The 19,446-nt window shown below is 41.3% G+C and overlaps 1 protein-coding gene across 6 annotated transcripts in view; it reads right to left on the bottom strand.

Moving 5' to 3' along the window:
* tbc1d14 (TBC1 domain family, member 14) overlaps nucleotides 1–18,589 on the bottom strand; it is a 38,207-nt gene extending 19,618 nt beyond the window's left edge. Inside the window, exons 1-4 of one of the 6 annotated variants that reach the window (XM_032583305.1) lie at nucleotides 18,506–18,589; nucleotides 18,011–18,213; nucleotides 14,452–15,169; nucleotides 7,202–7,325 (exon numbers count right to left, since the gene is read on the bottom strand). In XM_032583305.1, the coding sequence (XP_032439196.1) occupies nucleotides 7,202–7,325; nucleotides 14,452–15,169; nucleotides 18,011–18,059 (891 nt within the window). In that variant the 5' untranslated portion in view covers nucleotides 18,060–18,213; nucleotides 18,506–18,589. Of the gene's footprint in view, nucleotides 1–2,798; nucleotides 3,382–7,201; nucleotides 7,326–11,077; nucleotides 11,316–14,451; nucleotides 15,170–18,010 lie in introns of those variants that run through there. The other 5 variants (XM_032583303.1, XM_032583304.1, XM_032583306.1 and 2 more) reach the window with 5 other exon arrangements.
* Between the last annotated feature and the right edge of the window lie 857 nt (nucleotides 18,590–19,446).

Here is a 19,446-nt window from a genome sequence, read left to right as displayed (position 1 = left end):
TTACAATGTAGAATATTTTTTACTTCACTCTTTAAAATAATACTTAAAATAAAAAATTCTGAAGGTCTGTTTGAAATCTAAAGACACTCGGTGACTAATTCAGCCAAACATCTGACACTCCTGGGCAGCAGTGCTGTTTACCAGATCAGTTAAAGCAAAAAAGATAAAAATAATGAAATGACTTTGAAACGGATTCGATAACCCTCGGATGTAGAACGTAAACATATCAAACAGGATTTAGTTGCTGACCGGAGTGTTGAATCACAGGGAGTTACTAATTTAGCACATTTTTTACAACTAATGTAGTCAGAGAGACTGAACTGAGATCAACTGTGTGCTGAGATACACTGCAACGTGGTCCATTACCGTCGTTATTCATGCAGTTTGGAATCAGCAGCTATTGATCCGTTTGAGGACAGAAAGTGAACTGTCCCTTTAAAAGTCTGTGCTGACACTCAGAAGCACAGCATTGCTCCAACATGAGCACTTTGGGTCAGAAATTGATCGCGAGTTTGCAATCGATTTTTTCGGACTACTTTCAGGTAACAAAAAAAAAAAAGAAAAACATTCAACAGCACGCCAAATCTGATGCTACAATTAGCTCGTGTTTATTCACAGGACTTGCAACCAAATGCATAAAAGTACTTGTCTTTGTCTTCATTATGGTCAATTTCAGTAGTTCACTAACGGCAAAGCTAATTTTATTTTGTTGCACACTTAGCTTCCCCTACTTATGATACTAAAGAGCTACTTTACTCAGCTGCTTTGCAAACTTTCAGTTGAACAAAGTTCAACATCTGTGTTGACGTTTTAGTTATTGACCGTTACGTAATCTTCAAGTAGTTGCACATTTATATCCGTGCTCTTGTTTTGAAGTGGGTGAAGACCGGTAACGCAGCAGTTCCATTTCCTCTCCACACATTCTCCCTTTGCATAAAACACAAATACAATACCCAAGTGCATTATAGAAGATAGAAATGTCAAATTTAAATGGGAGCTTGTGGGTTATTGTTCTGAAAGAGCAGATTAAATTTGAATTTAAGTTAACGCTTTAGCATTAGCTTCTGCGAAATACGTATCAGTGTGGCGTTTAGCTTTAGTTTTATAACCCTAAAGCACTAATCATAAATATTAGGTCTAGTAACTAAAATAAATTGAAATACCAACAAATATACACTGAAATGGATAACAGTAATAAAATTAGATTACCAAAACAAAGCAACCAGGTGGCACGGCACCGTACATCATCATCACCAAGGTAAAGATTTTCTGCCTGGATTACTCAGCGGTGAGAGTGTGAGGGTTTCTGGAGTGCACACACTCAGGTATACCACAAATAGAAAGAGACAGCTAAATATTCATTTAAAAACATTTGCCATGGGGGACAAGTCAAAGTTAAAGAGACCAAGCCAGTATGTGCACCCAAGTGGAGAATGTGGTTTGCATCGTCTTGAAAACTGGCCGTTAATATTTGCTTCATAAGCTGCTGTGGGGTCAGGGTAAACTCATCTGCATCAAGAGTGAAGCGCCAGAACAATTTTCTTATTACTTAAAGTAAACTTAAATCATTGTAGTTGCCCAACTTTCTAGTGATTTACAAATTTTCCCTCATTTGCAGAGATACCAATTATGGTTTAGCAGCTGATTTGAAATTTTTTTTATAATCTTTGGCATTTTCATACAAATTTTAGCCAAATGGGATTTTTCTGTACGAATTACATTAGTATTTAAAATATGTCTTTGTAGCCTTTCTGCCACGAGGTCAATTTTCTCCATTAATTTGAATAAACATCCCTAAAGCATAAACAAATTGATGTCTTGTATCAGATTGCTCATCGTTGAGCATGAAAAATCCGGATACTAACTGCTGAGCAGCAGGCATGCCTCCACAGAAAGAATCTTCCTTTTAAAATAGCTGCAAACACCTTTTGTGATTCCCCTCACTTCATCTATAAACATGTTATTAAATTGTGAAAAATAGCCAAGTCTCCAGTAACAACCTTCACACTGAAGAGTGTTGTTAATTGGCCTGACTTGGTAGAACTTAATATACGCGGTGCGTTAACTGAAGAGATTTTTGCGTTTCAGAACTATAATGTTGATAAAAAAATAGCAGTTTTCTCTGAATTTGTCATTTTAAGAGGAGGTTCAATCTCTTTTCAAAAAGTTTGAGCCTAAACAATTATTTAACAATGGTTTCATTTCCATGAAATCTATTCTACCCACAGCTGAATTACAGTTCCCACTGAATGATTTTCCAACAGGGGTGCAATGATTTTTAGCAAACAAGGAAGAGTTCTCAGAGCATCTCAATGGACGGCTGTACAGCCAGTGGCATAAACACGGGGATTTCATGCAGTCCATTTCATCCAAACATTGACTGAAAAGAGGAATTAGACAGCCATGGAAGCAACAGTTAAATGAGCCGCATCTCTTTAACTGCAGGAGGAAATCCTACGAGAGCTTCAAAGAGAAGAGAGCTGGCGGTGGAACCCTGCTGCACGTGTTTTTGATGCGCAGCTGAAAGCTTCGCGTCAGGACGAGAAAGCTCATTACTCCGTCAACGCTACGCATCTTTATCCATCTTGAGACGGAGAAGTTATCATCGTCGCCTTCCGCTCACACAAAGCGGCGAGGCTATTATGTGAAACCGGAGCCATCCTCCTTCTGTACAGTCTCTTTTGTGTTGCAGCTAACCGATGTCCTCTGATTCAGCCAGACAAGGAGACGGTCGCTCGGTGGGGGTCAGGAGAAAAAAAAAAAGAAAAGAAGAAAAGCTCAGCAGCTACTTCACTCACCATGAACGCTGCGGTTCCTTGCAGATGGACAGTTCTCCGGTAGCCTAGCGTAGCATCACGGTTGCTCGGCAGGGCTCACTCCTGGTAACAGGACACCCGGGGCAGAGGGACAGGCAGGCTGCCGATGGAGGGACACACCCCGCATTGCAAAGGATGCAGCAGCAGGGACATGACACCCTATGATCCACTCAACGCCCCCCACTCTCCCCTTCACTCTCTCTCTCTCTCTCTCTCTCTCTCTCTGAGCAGTGACGCTACGCAGATCCACTCTGCATCAGGTCTTCGGCTGCTGTGTGTGTGTCAGCAGAATCAGCCCTGCCTTGCGCCGTTGGTCTGCGTGTCTGCATAGAAAGGCTCTGCGCTCGTCTCATCTCTGGCAGTCCAGCTAATCAAGCCCAGAGTAACAGATCCGGTTTCACCTCGGCTCTCCCAGTCCGGTCGAGGCTGAATGAGCACCGGCAGTCTCCTTATCTGCTATCCTAGAAACATTGTCCCCATTGTTCTTGTTCTCAAGCAGAGAACAAGAACATTTCCTTCAAATGTGTTATTTTATGTTTTAAAGGGGCAACGTCATCTGTTAATGTGCCATTTTATAGCACAATAAAGTGACTTAAAAGACATTTTACTTCCAGATTTAATGCTTTGAAATTGGGCCTCTGTCTCTTTAAGAAACTCCTACTCTTTCTGAAACTTCTGCTTCAGGAAGTCATCACAACATCACCATTTGCCCTTTAGCAATGTTTTTACCAGCATCGCACTGAGGACTCTCTCCTATAATGAGCTCACTATGTGTTACACCAGGTGTTTGCCATTTGCTGCTGGCTAGTCTGAAGGAGCTGATTGGCCGGATGGGCTGCTCTGTGCTCTGTGAGGTAGAAGCTTTGAAGCTCAGAGGAGGAGCTTCATCCGAGGAGGTGTGGTTGGGTCCATCCAGGCGTTTTGCACAGCTGAATGGTTGCCATGGAGATTCAAGGATTTCTCAAACATTCACGAACAAATGAAGCCAACACTCCAGGTATGTTTTTGATGAGGGAATAAAACTATAATATGATGGAAAGTTCAAAAGTCGATTTCACCTGATACTGCCCCTTTAAAGACAAAACCGTTGTTGGACATTTTCACTTGGCGCAAGACAAAATATGGCCAGTAGAAACAACGGAGTTGTTCACAGTTGTTGAATTAGAGCTTTGGCATTAAACGGAGTGCAATGAGTTCATCTTTAAAAACAGCCAGAGTTGCAGGACACAAGCCTGAAATCTGAGCAGCGTTAATCAATCTTGCAGTGGAGTGTAGGGTTACAACCAGAGATAAGATAGGAAGCACATGTGTCACTGTGCACGTGCCCATATGTTTACACCGACACGAGCCACTGTAAACCATTGAAAAGTAATATGAGAGGTGTTAAAAGACAGTTTCTGAAAATATTTGTTGTCATTTGTCATTTATTTTTAAGAGAAAAAAAATAAAATAGAATTTGGTATGAAAGAAGAAAAAAAATCAGATTTTAATTTTTAGTTATATTGCCCTTCCTGTAACATGACTTCATGTTAAAAAGTCAAAGTGATGTCTTTGCAAGGCATTGCAGGAATCAGCAATTGAGCTTTTCAGCCAGGACTGTAATACACAGCGATTGTTCCGCCTCTGGTGTCAGCTGGAGAACAAAACGAAAGCAAAACAAGTGGTTCCTCACCCTGCTAATTACACACTAATCCGTTTCTTTGGTGCATTTTACTTGTCAAGAGCTGCGCTTTAAACGGGTCTGAGACCATTTCCCATGTGATTAGCAGCAGGAGATTATACAGAGGCAGTTCAGCCTCCCAACAGGAGACGGAGGCTTTCAGCAACACCTCAAAGGAACTTGGAACGGAGCGAACATAAATACAACAGAGCGCTGGCACTAGTAGTATATGCTGCATTACAAACAGAGACGAAACAACAGCTCAGCTGATCACTGGAACCAGCTGATTCTGAAGTAGACAAGCCTAACCAGTCTAATTTGACAACTACATTTTTTCTATCGTGAGACAACACAGCTAAAGTGGCCAAGTTGCACTGCAAACAACACGTCTTTGGCTGCGTTCACAGCCAGTCTTGATGCTTAATTGCTGAAATGAGATTTTTTTTTTTACCTGGTCTTTCATACGACTAAAATGCAATTGCAATCAGACTTCTGTGTGACCGGTTTACAATCCCAAAGCGACCTGCATGCGCAGAAGAAGAACGGAGACGTCACACAGCAGTGCTCTGTTTATGGAAGTAAGAATGGATGCCGCAGTCTATGGATTGATCTTTAAAGTTGTTCAGCAATGGGAGCCAACAGTATTGTCACAAGATCATAAGACGAAGGAAGCTAAGGAAAAAAAAAAAAGAACAAACAAGTAAGTTTTGTGGAGCACTGACTGTCAGAGCAAAGAGTGGTGGGATTGTGATGAGCTCCAGTCACACAGACTTCTTCCATAATTTCAGAATGTTGTGGAAGACGTTTGTTGCGGAAGTATATTTGCACCTCTACTCTAGCGTCTCGACAGAAAACCGACTTCCGACGAATAAGGCTGCATTCACACTGCAGCCTGAAGTGAGCCAATTCCAATTTTTTGTCAAATCGGATTTTTTTTCCCGTTCACACTTCCAAACATATGCGACCTGTATGTGTTCTCCAGTTCTGCAGACGACCTGAAAGTGTCCCGCATGCGCAGTAGAAGGCGCAATAACGTCACACATAGAGAGAGTGTTCAGTGTTTTACCAACCGCTATGAATAAGAAGTGCTCAGTGTTTGCGGACGTAAACATGGATGCTAATAATGCAGCATATCTTATGAGTTTAAAGTAGTTTTCTGACCGGAGCCAGCACTTTAACAACTTAGCCCTCATTACAGTCTGCCATGGTTGTTGTTTTTCTTCCCACTTGTGCTCATCATTTGTCGAGTATCAGTGACATTCAGGTCGGATGAACCTGGACATTTGAATCGGATACCCAAGCGGCCTGGGTCGCATTCGAAAAGAATCCGACCTGTGTTGTTCAGACTGTCATGTAAAGATCAGATACAGGTTGCATTAAGTCAAATAATTTTTTTATTTTTATTTTTTTAAATCGGAATTGGGTCACTTTAGGCTGCTGTGTGAACGCAGTCTGAAGTTCGACCATGTGTGGCCCTTTAAGTGATTTTGTACGGTTTCCTGACTACAATGGTACAAAATTCCCATACAGGCACAAATGGTGGATAAATTGCTCAATTGTCTGAGGCCCATTTTATATTTCAAAAACAACAATTACAGAACAATTTTCGACCAAGATCAGACTGCTTTGTTTCTTTCATTAATGGATTCCATGTCTAGTTAATGGTTAAGCATGTTAAACAAAAAAAAAATTCTTAAATTAGTTTTTGCATTTTCTTTAAAAATCAAATATTTGTGCCTCATGAGTACTTGAACTTTACAATTTCAGTCAGCATGACAACAAGTTGATCTACAAACCAAACAGAAGACTCTCACATAACCCCCTGACTGCACGCTTCCTCCTGTGACAGTGAAACACTCGGCAGGTTTCTATGAACTGTCGAAACAAACACAGGTGGTTGTTTGCTCTCCAGCACGTGGCTTTCTAAAATTAGCAGTCAAGCCTCAGTGACACCGATGCGGGTGTTTCTGCTCGGAACGCCGTGCTCATTTCACTCAGAGACGCGACCTCTTCATTATTAGGCTCCGTTTAAAGTCCAAAGGGTTAATATGTAGCTGATTTATCAGTCAGCTGTGGGATTTTATTCAAGCTACAGCCCACAAGCAAACACTGACATCATCAAGCTAATTCAGTCAATATAGGAGGATGGACCACTGCTGCTGGTTTACGTCGATACATTATTACAGTGTTGCAGCTCAGCCTAAACCACAGCTGCCTGGCCATAAACCTGGGAAATCTAATTCATAGCACACACAGAGGACATATAATAATAAATCAATGGCTTTGTTGAAAGCTTGTCGGGACTCTGTTGTAAAATGAAGACGTATTAATTTACACTTCCTTGAAACAGATTCCTTAGAATCCATCAGTTTACTGAAAGCCCTTCTTCTCTGGCAAAGTCAGGAAGGCCACGTTCTCTTTGAAAGGCTTAAGCAAACAGGGAGCAGAGCAAATAACCAGTAAGCAAACAATCTATTGTTAGGTTGTGGAAGAGATTTCCTCTCCAAGGATGACAGAATATATTACAGAGATGCAAGGCTTTTATATGGAGTTGAATACCTTTCTGCCGTATGAAAGGTATTCATATGGCAGAAACATTTGATTGTTGGGTCATCTAAAACTTTCAGACCGGTGCGGCACTAACTGGTTTGGAGGTGTTCCGTCTCTAATGTTGTGAAGCCTTTGTGCTTTAGAGTCATGAGACCACTGAAGCTTTCGTTTCTACCTTTTGGATTTTCTTGGGGTCCTTTAGGGGGCCTTCCCGGGGCGGGATCTTCCCAAACAGCTTCCAACCCGGATTGTTCTGCTCCGTGGGATGACCGTCCTTCACTTTCTTGGCAAACAGGTTCCTGAGAGAAGGCAGGGATCGAGAAAGCGAATTAGACTGGAGAAGAATCAGAAAAGTCAGACATACTTTACTAATATATGACACTTACTAATGATGTCCATCATTAGCATCATCACCACTAGACTTCTCTGGACAAACATGCGGCATTAGCATTAGCTGAATAGAAGGTAATCGGTCAGCTGACTGATAGATCTTGACTTTTTGTCAATTTTGGTGATCAGACAATATGTATACATTTCTTCTAAAATGTAAAAGAAATATATTTTTCAGACTGTAATAGTAAAAAGCTTATTGGACCCATAAGTCTAAAAAGTGACAAATCATTTCTCTATGTTTTTAAGGAGAATTTATCGATTTATATACAGCTCTGGAAAAAATTAAGAGACCACTTAGAATGATCAGTTTCTCCAATTTTACTTTTTATAGGTATATGTTTGAGAAAAATTTATGTTCTGTTAATTCTGAACAGAATGCCATTCTATTCATGTCGAATAGAATGCTACATTCACCATGTGAATTACTGATGACATGTAAAATTAATTTGTATTTAAAAGCAAAACTTTTGTGTTTGTAGAAAATGAGAAATGGTCAAAATAACAAAAATTGTGCAGTGCTTTTAGGTGTCAAATAATGCAAAAAGAACAAGTTCATATGCATTTAGAAACAGCAGTACTAATGTTTAAGCTCAGGAAGAGTTCAGAAATCAATATTTGATGGAATAACCACCAGGTTTTCAGGGAGGTTCAGTGCAGCGGTCTCTTCATTTTTTTCAGAGCACACACTAAAATATATTTTTCCCCTTTTGAAGTGACAGTTCACTTCAAAATAAAGTTGGGAAAAAAGTAAGCAGATTTTTCAGAGAACAACTTAAAGTATAGTTAGTTGTGGTGTGTATAAAATAGTCCATGTTGTGATATGATTTCCCCCCCCCCACGTAACCCACATCTTATCCAGCGATTGCATTTTAGTTTGGTTAATTTCGTAGTCTCGACAGCAACGCTCTACACATTTTGTTCACATTTGAGAGCACTCTCTCATGAAAAACTGCACTCGATGCAAAACTAGCAAGTATGAAACCACTGCATGTACAGCTGGAAGGCAGAGGTTCTGTTTCCAGCCTGGGTTCACTGCACCATTTAGCTCACTAATCCCATCATTTGTAGGCAGACTAGCAGCAGCTGCAGCAGGAGCAGTTCAATTAAAAGCCTCAATAGATTCTAAATATGGTCAAATATAGACTTGATGTAATCTGACAGGAGAAATAATGGCTTGTAATGTTAGAGGCTCCTAATAATGGTGGTTTATTTGCGCTGCAAATCTCATTTGGAGAGCTTATTCAGATGGCAGCTGGTTCCCATTAACAGGTGATAACCGATCAAACCAGGAAAACATAGGGAAGTGTTTGGTTTATGCCGCAAGCAGCTCAAGGTCTGATGTTCGAAAAGCTGATAAAAATGTTTACGACTGAGTATTATAAGATTACTCTTTAACCCTTTCACAGCTTCTAAACATCGGTGGTTATCAGACCAATATCAGCATGTTAAAAGAATGACAAACAACGGCCAGCAAGAACATTAATGCACGTATATTGTGCATTCCTAATGCAATTACATATCTCAGTCACTTGATGTCCAATAATAATAATAATAAAAAAAAACAGATATGCCAAATAATTATCAGCCAGTGACTGGAAATCCTAAAGGAGCATCAGTACAGAAGTGGATTTCCAACACTTTCTTTAGTAGTCTCTTGTAATAAGAATTAAAATGGGATTAACCCTACAAATATTACAAATATTACGCTGAAGATGTAATATGTTACACTGATTATTACAGTGTAATACACAATGGTTATCCACCTGGAGAACCATTGAAGTGACATCATGAAAGATCACTAGAACATTATGTACAAAATGTGCTAATGTACTATTACCTGAAAGAAAACTGTACACCAACAAAATATTACATACAAGCTGGCCTTTACTTGTGTGAAGTACTGCAATAGCAAACAGCTACAGAGTTACAGTGTGAATCTACGATGGCTGTTCTGGCAATGCTAACTTTGCCTATTACTACTATAGGATGCTATAGCTATGCTAAAATGAGAACTCATCATTTTGTCTTGAAATAATTGTAAAGCCTAGAATATAAAACAGTTCTTGGAAATCTGAATCGGCTGTAAACAGTAGTTATGAGTCAAAGAAGGTCTAATAGAGCTATAACGATGAGATAAATAAAAAAATAAAAAACAAAGAGAAAACTACAAACTGTCGTTCTTTGGAGCTGATGGCAAATAGCAACATTAACTGAAAAGTAGAAGAGTGGATTTAGCGTTTTCCAGTACAGCACTCTGTGCAGCTGCTCAGACAACCTCAACTAGTATTTTCTAAAAACCAGCCACACAGACATCGACTACACCTCACAAGTGGAAACAGTGGGGAGAGGTGACACTTTCAGTTTTCAGTTTGACAACCTATAAACACAAGACCCCTTCTGTCTTCTGTTCTTCAACCATTGCATCTTCAGCCAAAGTGTCAAGTTGTACTTCGCGTTCAATCACATCTACGTAGTAAAAGGTCAGGTATGATGCATCTACATGAATATGTACTGTTGGATGCTGACATTTCACCCCACATTCCTCAAAGCAACACATTCGACACCGGACTGCTCTATTTTCCACTGTGCTCTAGCTAAACTGAAGCACATGAAGCTAATAGCAGCAGCTCAAGGCATTTCCTCATTCTGTTGCTGAGTAAGATTTGATGAGGGAGGAGGGACCCAAAAGATACATCAACATGTCCTATTTGTGGTCGGGTAATGGCAGAAAGTGACTTCTTTCGAAGAAGTTTGTCTTTTATGACATCGAGTTGCTCCTCTCTTAAAAAGAGACACAACACAAATTCAGCATTCTGAGATGTTGAATTTGCCAAGTCAAGAAGTTCCACTGGCACCAAAGAAGCAAGAACACTATGTACGCAAGAAGCCAAAAAGAACAGCAGGTAAAGCAAGCAGATACTTCATGAAACCATCAATCTGATTTAAATGCTGATAATGACTATCAGTAAACTGAGCTATTCTTAGCCTCAGGGTGGAGAGGACAGATACTGTCAGTCATTGAACTTGAGTAACCTTTTGAACCAAGACATAACCCAACATGGGTCGAAGGGCAATGGCCACCTATAAACTAAGAGCCTTGACTTGTAGTCTATAACGACATAACAGAGAGTGTGCTCTTCAGCAGAGCTTTAGTTCACTCCATCCAAACCTCCACAAAGCAAGAACAACAATTTGCATTCAGTCCGGGACAAGTGTGCCTCAACATGACAGCTGAATGGCTGCGGCTATGCTCGAGCGCTCAAGTGGAACGGCTACAAAGACCGACAGAAAAATGGTTGTATGTTGGATCTGTGCTCAGATTTGTCAAGTCTCAAGAACCTCAAAGGTTGACAGAGCTGGTGTACAGCCCTGACTTCTGGGAATAAGATTGCTCAAATGCTTGAGCTGGCAGCGAGTTCAGTTGTTACGGAAATACCAAACAAGCCAGAACAAGAAGGCAAGAGAACATCAAGTTTTTCCCACGTCGGGCAGCAGTCATGTGAACGATCCAGGCCATCTTCTCTAAAACACCTTATGCAGGAGAAACTAGCAGGTGATCTCATCTTTTTATAACACTGATCAGATTCAGGAGTCAATGATCGGCAACTTTTGTGCATCACAAAGCTTGTTGCAAATGTGCAAGCATTCATTCACCTACCTGTCGGTGTACAGAAGAAGGGATGGAGCTGCCATCCTGCTCACTCGCCTCAAATCAAAGCCGAGAGTCACAAATGTAATGGCTAAATGTTCACAGAGAAGACTACTCAAGAGCTCTGCCTCAGGTCAACATTCAGGTCCGCTGATCTCACAGTTTGAACAAAGTCCTACAGACTCGGACTGCTTAAGAAGAATGAGAGCAGGAGCCGACTCCTCCTGAGCGTCCCCGCCTCCTCACAGAGATGCCTCGTCTAAATGGGAGGAGGAAATGAGTAACTTCTCTATCGGAGGTAAGAATGATAACAGAACCGTAAAAAGAGGAGGGAGTGGCGGCCATGTGACTCATTATCCTATACAGAAACAGATTTGATTTGTTTATGGAGTGTGTGTGCTTGAAAGATTGGAGATTGCTTTGCTCACATTTTCTCAGGTTCAATGCGAGACTGAAACAAGCAATAAGTAGAAGAGGATCAACGTCCTTGGCTGTTCTGTATGTGTTAGAAATCCAGAAGTGACTTATTCTGAAAGGACTGTAGCACAAAGACAGTAAATGACACTGCAAAACAAATAAGTACCAATGAAAAAGTCAAAAAGTTAACCAACAACAGAACATGAACTGAAAAGCATTTCCTTGATTTCAGGCTTCAGCTCCTAGTGTGAATCCCCTTAGTGTAGTAAAAGTACCATATGAAGTAGTTTCAAAAGATACAATTTAAGAAAAAGACTGGAGCTGCTGGTGGCAAAGTTCTTCTATTTAGTAATAAATTAGTTAAAATTTATTACGTAAAAGATAAAAAAAAGAAGAAGAAGAATTAAATTAAAAAAAGAACACAGAAAACTTTGCATCAATGCCAGAAACCCTGCAGAGCTGGATAGCATTTACCTCTTCAGAAGTGAAATAGAGAAATGATGACTTGGTACAGATGATTCAACGGTTCTGCAGGTGAGTCACTGTAAATTCAAGGAACTTTCAGGGGTCCAGTAGAAAGTGTAATGTGGAAAAGCAGTGAGGGGAAGTGAAAGACAAGTTTTGTTTTGTTTCTTTAACACTTAACAAGGATAAAATCATGTTAAGCTCCAGGGCTACTATGAAGCACAGCTAAGAACATATGAAGATTTATTAACCAGCTGTTCTGCTTTCTAAGAGTCAGTCCAGCTGGTACAAACCTTAAACAACAAGAATTTGCAAATCACTGCAATATTTTAAGAAGTACGTAAGCATTGATTGAACATCACGGCAGAAATCACACTGTGATTCCTACCCAAAGCACAAAGTCCAGGGCAAAGTTGCATAAACAAAAAACCCAAGTATCCAGTTTGGTTCAATTTGTGGAAAAATTGACCTTTTCACAGATTTTATATACAATATGTACTAAAGACAATGATACTTGGGAAGTAAAACTATTAGCAATGCTACTTGACAAGCTACGATTTGGTGTTTTCAAAGAAGCCAATCCAGTAGCTGTATTCATTTTCCTTGGCATTGATTGGCTGTACCCTGACGAGTGGAGGCATAGAAGAACGTGGATGTTAGCTTCTGCAGTAGTGCTATGACAATTTCCATTGTCTATTAATGCGCTACATAGTACTTGTGGATGTTAGCTATTCACAGGATGTTACGGTTCCTAACCCCCATGAATACCAGTGAGCCGTTGCATTAAAATTGTGCACTTGAGTGAAGAATTCAAATGCCTCATTAGATATTCATGAAAAACTATATATAAAATCTAGACTCACTGAACTAAGATCTACAGTATTTTTTTTAAAAAGCGGTGTGTGTGTCCTGTGAATGTTTCTACTTTGAGAACATTTTCAGCAACTCTTACACATGTTTCACCATGTGGGGAACAAAAGGTCAGGGTCACCGGGGTCACGGACTGGGTAAACTCCAACATAAGGTAGTTTGAGGGATTAGGGGAAAGTCTTGGCCAAGCCAAGTTTGTACAGCAACCTTGAGCAATGTCTACTTCGACAAGCTCTCTCAAGCACAGAACACGCTACTGCTTCACTAAGATGACGGCTATTTGCTTCCCCCACTTTTAGCCAGTATACTGATAGATCTTTGTAGCTCTCTTTTTGAAGCCTAAGTTTCGAAGCAGGGGCTGAATGAGGTGTGAAGACAGTTGGCAACAACTTCAATGTCTCTCCTTAGCAAATATAGAACAGACTACTGTTTAAAAAAAGAAAGAAAAAAATAAGGTGACTGTATCTCAGAAGATAGAGCCAAACATCAATGCAAATTCAGTAGTAGTCATCGTGATGATGATGTCATTAACAGCAAAATAGGTTCGTGTGTGAACATATGAGCAACAAGTTCTGTAAACGTCTGTATTTACGCAAGTCGGTGTGTTGTAAAAATATATCCGTACCTCTTTAATATTTCTACACGGTGTTCCTCTTACAACCACAATCATAAATATGTTTTGTGACAGATCAACAGAAAACACAGTAAAGTGGAAGGTATGATTTATATATGGTTTTCTACATGTTTTGAATCGGTCAAAGCATTTTTAGAACCAAGTTTCACTGCAATACCAGCCGCAGGTGTTTAGTAGCAAGTCTCTACCAGGCTTGTGGACGTAACATGGCAAAGTTATGAAGAAGTTATGACATTTAATTTAATTTTCAGGTGAATAAAAATAATTTCACCATTTAAAAACAACAAATGGGGGCGTGCTGTGGTGGCGCAGGGGGTTAGTCCTCGACGCGGACGTCGCGGGTTCGACTCCCGGTCCCGACGACCTTCCCCCCTCTCCTCACCCTCCTACCTGTCTGCCTACTGTCGAAAAAACACGAGCCACTAGCGCCGCAAAAACTCTTCGGAGAAAAAGAAAATAAAAAAAAATGTGTGTGCATGCCGTGTGTGAGCGCTAATAAGGGTTGAGAATTTCACAATAAAACGGCAAAACAGGGAGTCACAAGCATCAATGTAGCGATATGTCTTGACAGACATTGTGAGGTGGATACAGTTAAGACTGTCACAATAAGCAATAACTTAATTAATGACAAATTAAAATGAGAGCAATAATCTCCATTTAGCCAACCGTCTCTGTACAGAGGGTAACCTTTGACATTGCTGAAAAGTCACCATTTTGAGAAGAGCTGCGAGCAACCAGTTCACACTCCCTGACACTTTTGCCTGTTTCCCCACAGAGACTTCATAATTCATTTTACATATTGTTGTTTTGTTTGTTCATATTTAAAATGTTTTCCAGTTCCAGTATTAAATCTTCTTTAAAAATTCAAGGTTTTTTTTCTCTTTGATTGGGCAGACTTGCTTTAATAAGTCTTCTTCTCAAAATGACAACAACAGTTCATCGCAATAATTTATTGTCCAGTAAAATTTGTTGTTGTGACAGGTGAGCGTTTACTTGCCTGTTGAACAAATTTGAAAGAGCTCCCAGTTTCTTGAGCTTTCCGTCGTCCAGCTGCAAGCCGTCCGTGCCCGAACGCCCGCGCCCGGTTCTCCGGAATTCTCCCGGAGGCGGCGACAGCGCCACGTCCGAGAAGTGGGCCGAGCCGCTGAGATCCGTTTCCAAGGTCACGATGGCGCTGGAGTCCGAAGTGACGGTGAAGTCCAGGATGTCCTCGTTGGAGACGGACAGCTCGGTGCTCATGCTCGACACGCTGCACACCGAGATGTCGTCGCTGCGGTTCAGGGCTCCGCCCCCGACGCTCAGCCCCGACGCGGCCATCAGCCTGGCGGTGGGGCTGAAGTGTCGGACAGAGTCGTAGCCGCTGCGGGGGAAGGTGGAGGACCTGTGCATGCCATTGCTGTCGGCTGGGTCCAGAGGTAAAGTGGCGGGACAGTCTTCAGCGGCGTCTCCCGGGTGATGGTGGCCGTGGTCCGGAGGGTTGATCTCCAGAGTGGGGATCCCCGAGTCCTGAGAGGTCAAGCTGTGGCGGTCCGGGTCCACGTCGGAGCAGTTTTTCTGGGGACTGCTGTAGTAGATGGGAGTGGAGGAGCAGGACGGCTTGTAGCGGGGCAGGACCAGCTCGCTGGCTAAAGCACAGCTGGGTTTGTCGTACGAGTTGGAGGCGCTCGATTCATTGCCCAAAGATCCGTTCTTCACAACGACTCCAGCAGACACCCCTAGACAGAGCAGAGAGCACAGTTTCACACATCGCTTCAACTGAGCTTGTAATGCATTAACTAAACATAAAACTTAAGAAGAAGAAACCAGCTCTGGCGTCCCGTTTGAACCTCCTCTTTTTTCCAATTTGAAAAGAATGACTGAATATAGGGCTAGTAGATCATTCCAGGTATCTATAAAGATCAGTCATTTTTAATGATTGTTCACTTTCACCATTAAAAAGCAATATGTTTATGAGTCACCCAAGGTCTCTTATTTATCAGCACAAGTGCAAACACAGCAACAAAGAGCTGAATTCAATATTCAGCCCATTTACCAGAATCTGTTCGCAAATCTCATGTGGGTGTAAAAATATAATTTATATATATGACAAAAAAAAACACAGAAGATAAACTTACTTTTTATACCATTCTTCCACAAAGCACATTCACGTCACGATCCAGTGAATACACACCGTCTTCGGAACGATACATTGCTAAGCTACTTAATGGTTCATAAAGCTGGAGATAAGCACTTAGCATTCTGATTTCAAAGGGCTTTAAAATGTAGAAACAGCTTCACTGATTTCTGTTCAGTTCAGTTCAAAAATAAGAACCACTGCTTTAGGCTGGGGGGGGGGGGCTATCAAGAAGGATCAGAACAGGTGGAGAACAAAAACTGGGAGGGTCGCACCCCCTCCAAATCATTCTGATTCTCACTTGTGTAAGAATGTAGGAGCCATTAAAGTGACACTTGCATCATTCTGCAACATAAATCAGTTTTATGAGACTTAATTCAGTTATCAGCTCCTTGTAAATAAACCATGAATCCATTTTAAACCGTCAGTAAAGCCCTTCGCGATGCAAAGTACACTGAAAAATATTGGATCGACAAAACAGAAAGTCATTAAAAACCTCCTTAAAATTTACTAAGACGCAGGATACAAAAGAAGGAAATTTAATGCCACAATAACCGGGCTGTAACTGGAGCCTGGAATGTAATGTGAACAGAGCCCCAGCTGGGCTACACCAGGCTTTTAACTGCAGCTTTGTGGCGTGTGTGAGTGAACAAAGTGAAACATTAACATGGAAAAACACTTGTTTAGCAGCAAGATGGCAGCCAGTCGGCCTGTTCAGCCGTGTTCCCCGGCCAGATTCCTGCCCAGCTCTACAGCCCTGATCTGCTGGCTGCCATGTGAGACCTGCAGGCTTTTTTCTTTTTTTTTTTCCTTTACAAAACTATGCGACAGGTTGATCCTGCGCCACAGTGACCGCAATCTACAAGAAGCTGGTTTTTAGGGCTCAGTCTCCACTCCTTTTAGAATCAATGCAGTGAAGAATTTAGCAAACACAAAAGTGGAGAAGTGTTGTCGCGCTTTCAGCGTTTTAAGAACGGCCGGACTCGCAGAACCGCCTGTTTGAATGGATGCACAAACCTTGCTCCATGACTCATCGCATGAATATTAACCAGCAAAGGCATTTAATCTCTACACTGACAGCATGACAAAAGCTGGGATATGGGCTAAGTCATTTAGGTGTCGCCTCTGAAAGAGGAAACAATATTAAGCAATGCCTTCAGGTTCTGCATTTAATTAAACTTTTTTTTTTTTTTAAAAAGAAAAGCTATTTAACCCAACTAAGGCAATATTTTTGCTACAATTGCTTGGTAATTATGTTGCTCTATTTAAAACCAGAGTTAGCTTGTTAATTCTGGTTAAATAAAATTATTATTTTGCACCTATTTTTTATTCCTATTAATAACACAGGTTGATTTAATAGAATCCCGTGTTCAGGCAAATCAAACTTTTAGTCTTTTAGCTGTTCCTATAATTTAACATTTAAGTTGATGTCATTTCCAATTCAAATTTTAGACGTTTGACTTTAAAAAAAACTACAAAAAAAAACCATCAGCTGAATTCACTTTTGTCAAATATCATTTGTTGTTTTTAAATGGTGAAATTATTTTTATTCATCTGAAAATGAAATTAAATGTCATAACTTCTACCATTGAGGTATCTTCAATGGGTGACGATGCTGTGAGCGGGAAGAATCTCCAGCAGCTGTCAGTCTTGCAACTAATTTGAAGAGGCCTCTGACTGAAGACTGTTGTATCAGTCTCATTACATGCTAACGGTCCAATTTTCAGGCAGCAGAGACATCATCAGTTGTTGGCAGACATTGGTACTCCGCCTCAGCTCCTGTTTCAATTTCTACCTGGTTGTATCCCCGTTTGGTGGGGATGTGGCCTTTTGATGGGACAGACCATAGAGGGACTATTACAAGTGATATTTATTCTCATTACTGAGGAAAAAGTCCTGCATCCCAAACGGTGTGCTGGATGTTCCGTGGGAATATGTAAAAGTAGCAATTTTATAGCAACAGTTAAATTTAGCCGTTCTGAAAAGCTGGATCGCGACTTTTTTTTTTTTTAAAGTGTTAATCTGTTTCAGAATTTCAGCTTTTTCACAGACTTTTTGACCAATACAAAGTTATTTGGTTTCCTCTCAAATAAACCACGTATGATATACGTCATTTTGCAGGAGGTCTACACTGAACTGAAATGCTTTTTTTTATTTTTTTAAGTTAAAACTAAACAAAAAGTTGATTTTGTCTTTCCAATTTGCGTCGTGCGTTGTAAACATATAAGCCGAATTAATGACATACTTCATTAATACACTAACATTTACCTTTCAAGTCTTGATAAGTTCGCTACTTACAGTAAATGTGATTTATGTTCCAGTTTCACCTCTTTTCTCACGTAGTTTGGCGAACATTAAAAAGGGACCGAGACTCGAGGGCGGCACGTCTAATGGCAGGGTCAAAGGGAGTGTTGCTATTTAAACGTGGAACAAACTGCCTTACCAGAGCGGCCGTCCATCTGGTTCTGTGGGCCGAGGCTCGGGTTTGCCATGCCGCAGCCGGTGGACGCTACAGGTGGATGCCAGGTAGCGTCCGCTTGTTGAGATCCATGATGATGCTGCGGCTACTGCGGCTCCACCGTCGCCCCCATGGCTCCTCCACACAAACGGCTCCGGAGGGAGGTCATCCGCTGTCGCATAAAGTCACTACAGGTGGAGGGGGAAGGTGAAACAAGCGGCCGGTAAACACAGGCACCACGTCGCGCCGCCGCTCTTCCTCAGAGTGCACTTGCTGCTGCTGTCGCCAACTCACTTCTCTCAACAGCGCTTCCTCAACTGGAAACAAACGTGAACAACTTTTGTAGTTTAATTTCTTCGCTAGCATCAAAACGGGAGACGACAGCGGTTCCTGCTACTTTATGAAGTGTACAAATGGCACATTTAAACCTTTTACGCTGGGACGTTTTTTGTTGTTTTTTTTTAGAAAAAAAAATTATACCTGTTTCGTCGCTTCCGCCGCCATTTTAAAACAAACTTGTACGTGGAGTGCGGTGTAATCGAGTCAAGAACGTCCGCTGTCGATAGATTCACCTGTCTGAACCTGAAGGCATTAATAATCGACCTACGTCACCTGCACTCCCGGTTAAAATACTATTCACGCTATTTGAACTATTTTTTTCCCCACTACAACCATAAACCTCAATGTATTTGTGGGGCGGGGGAGGCGGAAGCGAAATGTCGCGTGGGGTTTAGTTAGGTACGAACACTTGTCCTTAGAAGTCACCTGTTAAGAGGTCAGGAGTCCACCTGGATTTAATCCCGGTATAAATACAGCTGTTTCGTCGAGGCTTTGGAGTGTTGTAGCAGCACATGAGGAAACAGAGATTAGGAACACTTCAGGCAGGTCGGAGGTGAAGTTGTGAAGCAGTTTAAGATTGTATTTTAAATGTTCAACACAAACAATAAAAAGACATGGCTGTACACCCGACATTGGCGCCCTCAAGGCCGGGCCATGGCCACCCTACTGCCCCCCTCCAGGGGGGGGAATCATGTTCAATTCATGAACAAAGGCATAGCGAATCATCTTCTGCAGTCAAGCAGAAGCAAATAAATACATTTTATTTACTTTTGTTTTGATTTCTGCCACCCAAAACTTTTTACTGACTTGGTCAGCATCCTGAATTTTTTTCTAGGGGCGCTACTGGCACCCAAACTTATCGAAGGGAAGGCAACCAACCCAACAGGCAGAACACTATTTTCACACTACCCTGAACACAACCTTCCAACTGTGAAACACGGCAGTGGCAGCATCATGTAGTGAAAGATCATTTATTTCAATAGGGAGCCAAAACTCCGGGATAAAAACTAGTGATCCATCAGGGCAATGACCCTAAAATATGTGCTAATGGTTTCAAATAACATATATTCATGGTTTAGAGT

Source organism: Xiphophorus hellerii, chromosome 14 (genome assembly GCF_003331165.1).
Source record: "Xiphophorus hellerii strain 12219 chromosome 14, Xiphophorus_hellerii-4.1, whole genome shotgun sequence".
In the NCBI taxonomy this organism is placed as follows: Eukaryota; Metazoa; Chordata; class Actinopteri; order Cyprinodontiformes; family Poeciliidae; genus Xiphophorus; species Xiphophorus hellerii.
Note: the sequence above shows the minus strand (reverse complement) of the source record. Positions and strands in the feature narration are given on the sequence as shown.